We start from the raw sequence: 8,558 nt of genomic DNA, 5'->3' as shown, positions 1-8,558 counted from the left end.
ATTATTCATTACAACGTGAAGAGCAACTGTGTGGTCTGCGCCGTTTCCCCTGGGCCCTAAAGAACTCTGAGCCCAGACGGAACCCTGCAAAGACAGCAGGGAGAGGATGAAATGCGCAAGTGTGTAGGGGATGACGCACAAGTCCCAAGCACAGCCTCCTGGGCACAGCTTCTGCTCTCTGGTTTGTCCCCTGGGATCGAATGTGAGGCACATTACAGTGGCCTCGCTGCGGGACCAGAGGCAGTACTTGGGACTCACGCTATCCCCCACACCCTCCCAGATTTCATCCTCTCCCCGCTGTCTTTGTGGGGTTTCGTCTGGGCTTAGTGTTCGGGCTCCGCCTTCCTACTGGGCTCTCGTGGCCGTCATCAGGGCCCACAAACTGCTACACCCAAATGATATTGAAGAAAAAAAGAAGTATGTGTTTTTTTTTTCATAGCAATGATGAACTGGTGCTTTTCAGTGTGCTGTGTTGAGACTAAGTTTAAGCTGTTGTTTAGTTTTTGTTTGTATCACAGCTTTAATAATTTATGTCTGTGGTTTCTTTACTTTGTTTGGATATGTGTACATGCCTACTAGTTTCCTGAGCTCTCAGATTCCTTACAATAAAACTCTTGCACATGTATCCTCCCTCACTTCATTAATCATATCAAGTTTCAAAACCAACCATTCCACAGTCCATACAGTCCATATGGGGAATCTAAACTGCTAAAACAGACTGTTTTGAGTTCACTGTTTTTGTGATGTTGCGAAAACCAAAATATTTACATACATCCATCTATTCAGCTGCAGCAGTTTAGCCCCACCCATTCATACAGCCCAGACTCAAAGGCCAGTCAGAGCAGAGGTCATTTACATAATTATATCAGTGTTAGAGACAGAGTAACATAAACAACCTGTTTAATTCTAATGGGTAAAAGGAAGTTGGAAAATGATCATGTAAAATGAATTGTGACTTATGTTACAATAAACCACACAAACCTTATAAATGAATCTTAAAACAAAACAAAACAAAAAATCCTTCATTTCAGTTATGCTTGCGCTGAAAATATAAACATAACTAGCATTTTTCCAGAACAATCAATGAGCTTAATATCAATATAATGTTTTATTTTTGCAAATAACTTGTCGTGTTTAAAATTATGTTTGGTTAAATGTTTTTGTATTGTAACACATTTTGCAAAAAACAAACAAACAAACAAAAATAACAAAAAATGCAGTACCACCATAGCCCACTGGGGGGCAACAGCCTACAGGTTGAAATTGATCCTGTCCAGAATGGCCTAAGAAATATTATTTGTTTGTTGACGTTCATTGGTTCCAAAGTTCAAACATCCTCTGAGGGCAGATCAGAATTTTATTATCTCTATGTTTTAGTTTATGTTCATTTGACTTTGAGTTTAGAGAAGCACAGTGAATAACTTCACCATTGCTTCCAGTCACAATGCAAAGTCTGACTAAGACTATAATATAGTAATAATTAATAATATTTTAGGCTGTATATACAAACCACATTTCTGGAAAACAAGAATCTGTGATTTGTTAACCTTTATTTCACTGACAAAAGAACAAAGACTTCCAATGTTTTCTCTCACCAATTAATTAAATTTACAATTTAATGTCTGCAACAGACACAAAAAATTTGGGACAGAGGCATGTTTACCACTGTGTTACATCACCTTTCCTTTTAATTATACTTTTTAATCGTTTGGGAAATTAGCACACACACACTCTGTGTCTACAAAGCCACACTGTTTTAGCATATACATGAGGCCTGGCATTGTCTTACTGAAATAACCATGGACTTCCTAGGAAAAGACGCCAGCTTAATCCGCCATATCATGACAGATGTTTGCTTTTGTACCTTTCACTGATAAAAGTGTGGAAGGCCCATTTTATCTTTGCCAAAGAGAACTTGGTGGCTGTTTTCCCAAGAATAAGCTAAAATGTGGAAACACTTGGTCATAGCACACATTTAAACTGTCTTTCAGACTACCTGAAATAAGCTTGGGCCCAGAGAACTCAGCGGCGTTTCTGCATAGAATTGATGTATGGCTTTCTCATTGCAAAAAAAGTTCCAAGTCGTATTTCATGATGCAGCGGCAGACCGTTTGGTGACAATGGTCTTACAAAGTACTCCAATATTTAACACTGCAGCATGACAGTGTCTCATCCAATGCCATCTGAGTCACCATTTAATACAATATTGTGAAAAGAATCAGGGAATCTGAGAAATCTCTGGCTGTAAACCACTGTTGAATATGCGTGACCTTTGAGGCCTCAGATGGAATTTCATGAGAAACCATCATGCTACAGTGTTAAATATTAAATATAGCCTACATGAGAATTGGAACTTTATTATGCGAGGAGAAACCACATATCAGTTCTGTGCAGAAATGCTGCTGAGTTGTTTAGAGAGACATTTAGAGAGACATATGCTGCCATTGATATGACATCTTTTCCCGGAAAGTCCATGGCTATTTCAGAAAAACAATGCCAGGCCTCAACAGTGCTACAACAGTGTGTGTGCTTGACTGGCCTTCCTGCAGTCCAGACAATGACAACCACTGACTATTGTGCAGTGCTGACTATCGTCTCAACCCTTCTTTCTGGGTCTGCATGTTGCTACAGGCCACAACAAAGCAGCTCGTTTCAAATATTCTACAGACTGCCTGCTCAGGTGGGGTGATTTTAGACAAGGAAATAAAAAGATTGTTCAAATTCTGACCTCTATAGTGATCAGTTTTACAGAATAAAATGCTTCAGAAAAATGAAAGGTAACACTTTATTTTAAAGTCTGTAGTGTACTCCTTTGTTAGCCTACCCCTCTGGATGTAGCAACACATTTCACTTCAGCTGTAACAGCTTCCCTCCACTATGCCACTGTCAAATTTCACAAGGTCAGTGACGGTTCTGCCTTCAGCGGCAAGTCACGTGATGTCTACGCCACCATCCAGCAGAGCAAAGACAGTGATAGGTCGGCCAAAGCTCACCAGGTGGCATCAGTGAGCTACAGTCGGACAGCTTCCGATGAAACTAGGCCTCTGTGACTCGGTGGTTTCAGTAACCACTAATACGATTATCTTTAACTGCAAGAAAATGATGGTTTGTGAAGAAACAATGTAAACTGTATTTTTAACAGAATCGACCTGAAACTGAAATCACTAGAAACACTGAAACCATAAATGGGTTGTTGTATCTGATTCATCTTTCTGGGCTCTGATTCAAATGTAAAGAGGTTAACCTTAGAAAGAAAGGGCTTTCTATCAAATAACCCAGGAGGTTTCAGAGGTTATCCACATTTACCAAACAGTTTAATTGTTACAGTCCATGTTTATATCTGCAGGTCTTTTTGTGTCATTGACAAATTCTTACCACTGAGTTGGTATCAATTCTTGATTTAAAAAAAACAAATAGACAGCAATTAATGTTTAATTTCAGAGGCCAGTTTTAAACTGTGAGATGTGGTGTTCACGGGTGGTTTGTGAGGAGCTTCACTGTATGTTACTGAGATCAGCTGACACTATGTTCCAGTCTGCACTACAAAAATGATGGTGGCGGAGTTTGGCATGCTGAGAGTTAATCCAGCTTAATGGGAAAAAGCTAATGGTGTAACTTAGCTTTCTAAAGATGAGATAATGTTGAGATATTATGATAGTATGCTAGTAAAAGGAGAGCTCACATGCAATGAGAAGAGTCCTAATTCGCTGCACACATAAATGATCTAATCAAGGCTGGTTAAAACAAAGCATAAATGTATACAATATGCAATAAACTCTACAGACTTTGAGTGTTCTTTAACTATGCTCTGCTCAGATATTAAGAGTTCAGGATATTTTCGCAGTTCCTTGAAGGATGAAAGTCATCGTCCAGAGTTGCTGGGAATGTCCGATTATCTGGATGTGGATCCAGGAAAAGAGTCTGGTCTGCACTTTCAAATAAAGGACTCGATTACTTTACTTTTCTAGACCTCTGACCCTTAAAATGATGGTGGTTCTTTAGTAAAGAAATGGTTTTATGTAGAACTATGAACACTCAAAAACTGATGAAAGGGTTCTTTGCATTGTGGAAGGGTTCTTCAGAATGTGCCGTAGATGGTTCCAGAAGAGGGACCAGAGGGAAAGAAGAACCATGGGGAGTTCTTTTAACACATGGGGGCACTGAACATGCCCTTTTTACTTCTTTGAATGGAAGCTTGCTTCAAGCATTTCCGGCAGTACTGATACCTACTGGTCAGCATGTCCACTTTAGTTATGGTCTTGCAAACTCTTTAATAAAAATGTTTGAACATAATAAGTTCCTTCTAAGCCATTTCCAGGTCATGTAAGTATTTGGTAAGGTATGGATAATTCATAATGAGTATGTTCCATTGTAGTTTTCATCTTGCAAATTCATTAATAATCTTTTAAATCTCTTCCTGTAATCATCATACAGACCATACAGATGGCTTTAGACCCTTTCTATGCTTCAATGCCTGCCATGAAATGTGACCATTCACTAGCATTTGCTACCATGTTTGGTCATTGGGAATTCAGATCATTATTACCTGTTCATATCCCTTGATTAACCTACACTATGTGGCCAAAAGTATGTGGACACCCCTCCTGATTATTGAGATCAGTGTTTCAGACACACTCATTGCTAATATGTGTAAAATCAAGCACACAGCCATGCAATCTCCATAGACAAACACTGGCAGTTGAATGGGTCATGCTGAAGAGTTCAGTGACTAGGCATGGCGCTGTCATAGAATGCTTTCTAACCATAAGAGCTTTTATTTTGAAATGGACGCATCTAGGAGCAACAACAGCTCAACCACAAAGTACTAAACCAAAGTGCTGAAGCAAGTAGCATGTAAAAATGGCCTGTCCTATGTTGCATCATTCAGTACAGAGTTCCAAACTGCCTCCGGAAGCAACATCAGCACAAAAACTGTGCATCAAAAAAAGTGCAGTTTATGAAATGGGTTTCCATGGCTGAGCAGCCTAATATCACTATGTGAAATGTCAGGTTTCAGCTGGAGTGGTGCAAAGCATGTTGCCACTGGACTCTGGAGTAGTAGTGACATCTTCTCTGGAGTGATGAATCATGTTTCACTATCTGGACAAATCTGGGTTTGACCAATGCCAGAAGGACACTACTTACCAAAATATATAGTGCCAGCAGTAAAGTTTGGTGGAGGAGGCATAATGGGCTGCTGTTTTTCAGGGTTTGGTCCCCTTAGTTCCAATAAGGGGGTGTTAATGCTACAGCACAAATACATAGTTTGACTAGTTTGGTGTGGAGGAACTCCAGTGGCCTGTACAGAGCCCTGATCACACCCCCACTGAACACAAGATGAACTGGAAGGTTGATTGTGAGCCAGGCCCTCTTGTCTAACATTAATGCGTTACCTCATCTGCTCTTTTGAGTGAATGGGACACGCTCCAAAATCTTCTGGAAAGCTTAAAAAAGAGTGCAGGCTGTCATTGCCACAAAGAAGCGGTCAACTCCGTATTAATGCCCATAGTTTTGGGATGAGATGTCCATCAAGCTCATGTAGGTGTGATCCTCATATAGGCCATATAGTGTATCACAAAGATATTTCAAGAATGCATGCAACTTAAACTTTAAGATTGATTAGCATTTAACTTCTTAGTCTACAAACAGTTAATAACAAACTTTATTCATACATCATATAAACACAGTTATACCACATTTCTAAGCTTGCTTACACATTACATTGCCCTATTTAAAAGGCCTTATTAACTGCTTGCTAAAAATGTAGTCTTCGTTAAGAAGCAGACCTGAGCTAAAATGCAGGAAGTAGGTCACTACATGTTGATATTGGAGAAGTTGTTCAGTTGAAGTGACATATACCACTGCCATAGCAACAACACCACAATAGCAACATTATCAACCTGAGTAATACAGCAGGACCAACTCTCTATCATTTCTATCAAGGTCTCAACATTCAGTTAGCTTGGTTTTGGGGTCTGAGAGTCCAACAGCAGGTCACCTGACTTGTTATGGTTAATTAAACTTTTGTATTCATGTAATGTATGAATTACAAACGTTTGTTCAAACTACTGCAGCATGCAGTAACCCAAAGAGTAAGATACTGAGCGAGTAGTGTGCACAGGAAGTGGTCTGCTTGGAGAAACATGAAATGTGATTCAAAAAAAGGAAGTGGTTAATAGCTAGATGCTATATTTTGCCTAAGCTTATTAGAGGAGTATATTTACTGACATTTGAAGCAGTATACATACTGTGCAGAGCAGTGGCCTCCAAACCTAGTCCATAGAGTATCCAATAAGCTGCCCCACCCCTTATTTAACTCTAATATGGATCCAGCCTATCGGGCACAAGGGATAAGGTTGATTAGCTGCAGCAAGTGTGGCAAATTGTGGTTGGAACTGGGCTCTGCAGTAAGGTAGATATCCAGGACCAGATTAGAGACCTCTGGGGTACAGTATAATGAATCACTTCATAGTATCATTAACTGTCACCATCATGTCCACCACCACAGGACTGCCTACATTTTCAGGCCTTTTTGCTTCACCAGCAGCTTTTGGCCTGCTTGCTTTTGCTTGATTTTTGCTTGTTTGCTCTTGGATACTCTGATTGTTTGGTCTTTTGACTTGTTGAATTCTTTTTACTCTGAGATCAGATCGAATCAAATCACGTTTATTGTCACATTTTTTTAGCGCCCATATAGAATTTAAATACAAAAAAATATATAAATATCTAAGAAGAAAAAGAAAAATATATACACCGACTCTGAATATACACATATACACAATATACACTAGTATTCCACTTCTCCAATGTACAGTTGTACAGTAATAAGTTATGAAATAAAACCATGAAATGTGCTGTTGTACACATTCTGTTAGTCTGAGGTAGATAAATAAATGAGATGCAGGTACACAGGGGATAGGATACTGATATAGAAATCTTCCAGATAGTACAAGATATGAACGGAAGATGTACAAGATGTCCGTCCATGTGCGTAAGTACAGATTTGCTAGATTGAAGGTGCAGAGGATCAGAGTGAGTCTGATGAGATGTGGATGAAGTGTAGATTGTCCTTGGAGATGATGACTCAGAGGTGCAGTGACAGGCCTATAGACCAATACACCAGCACTACTGGCTGTTCAGCAACCTGATGGCCTGGGGGAACAAACTGTCTCGGAACTGGCTGGTTCTGGACTTTATGCTTCTGTATCTCATCCCGCTCAGCGGCTCTGAGAACAGACAGTGGCTTGGGTGGGAGGAGTCCTTTAGAATCCTCCTGGTCTTCCTCAGGCAGCGGCTGGTGTATAAATCCAGAAGGTTTGGGAGCTGGACCCCGGTGATGTGCTGGGCTGTCCGCACCACCCTCTGCAGACCTTTCCGCTCAATGGCAGTGCAGTTTCCATACCAGGAGGTGATGGAGCTGTTAGAATGCTCTCCACAGATTAGCATGACCTATTTGAAACTCCTTAGCCTCTTGTGTATTTTGTAACTCAGCTTCACTTGGGGCTCTATACTAAGTTTCAGCTTCACAAAACCTAACAAGCCAATCTTGTGAAACATAAGGAGTCGAGGAATAGAAGTACTTTAATATGTAGAAAGTAAAGCATGTATAACAGTAAAAGGCAGCACTGTGAAAGATGGTGCTTTATGGATTGCTTTATATCTTCAATATTCAATATGATTTGCTTCCTCTGCTAGAAAGTGATATTCCTGTCATGAGTGAACCCACAAACCTCACAATAAAGTCACCAGAGGGGTCCACCTCCATCATCCCTAATTGGTTTAAAAGGCCTGATTGGTCCAAGAGCTGTTTATGATCCAAACCCTTGAACTTATCCTTCCCAGTTAAAGGCACAATATGGAAGATGATGCAACTTTTCCAATTCATACTCAACAATCCAAACAAACAGGGAGCAACATATCACCAGAAAGGTGTGGTGTCCACTCTTATCATAAGAAACAAGGAAATGCATAATACCTTCTCCTCCCTCTTCACTCCTCCCCCTCCTTACCAGTCCAGAAGAAATGTTGCAAGTTCAGCATCACACTTTATACCTTTCTTCACCAAGAGCTCCAGTCTCCAGTGGTGCAAAGCAGTCCCAACGTTAACTCATATTTCACTTCTATTTATATCACATCTTTTCCTTGCCTCCGAATGTTGAGTCTTGCCGGGAGTGGGCAGCAGTTGCAATAAAGGTCACTTGCCAAGAGCTTCAGCTATCATTGCATTTAGAATCAGAATCAGAATCAAGCCTTACCACAAGCCTTGGCCAGATATGCTTTGGTTTTGGTTATAGGAGCTCACAGTGCACAGCATCAGACAAACATTTACGTGTAGTGAATAAAATAAAATAAAATAACATAAGCATTCCTACCATCACTCTCTCTCTCTCTCTCTCTCTCTCTCTCTCTCTCTCTCTCTCTCTCTCACAGACACACACACACACAGTCATACCTGTAAACCTTACAATGTGTCTTATATTAAAGTGCTGAGTGCAGCACCAGGTAAAGGGTGTATAGTGGTAAAGAAAGGGATAACTCTCAGTCAACTAGATATAGGC

The 8,558-nt window shown here is 40.3% G+C and overlaps 1 protein-coding gene across 1 annotated transcript in view; it reads left to right on the top strand.

The window, feature by feature from the left end:
• The first annotated feature begins 130 nt into the window (after nucleotides 1-130).
• LOC118797701 (microfibril-associated glycoprotein 4-like) overlaps nucleotides 131-8,558 on the top strand; it is an 18,119-nt gene continuing 9,691 nt past the window's right edge. Inside the window, exons 1-3 of the mRNA XM_036556971.1 lie at nucleotides 131-417; nucleotides 2,632-2,680; nucleotides 2,820-3,005. Coding sequence (XP_036412864.1) covers nucleotides 131-417; nucleotides 2,632-2,680; nucleotides 2,820-3,005 — 522 coding nt within the window. The remainder of the gene's footprint in view (nucleotides 418-2,631; nucleotides 2,681-2,819; nucleotides 3,006-8,558) is intronic.

This window comes from Colossoma macropomum, unplaced genomic scaffold, assembly GCF_904425465.1.
Source record: "Colossoma macropomum unplaced genomic scaffold, Colossoma_macropomum, whole genome shotgun sequence".
NCBI lineage: Eukaryota > Metazoa > Chordata > Actinopteri > Characiformes > Serrasalmidae > Colossoma > Colossoma macropomum.
Note: the sequence above shows the minus strand (reverse complement) of the source record. Positions and strands in the feature narration are given on the sequence as shown.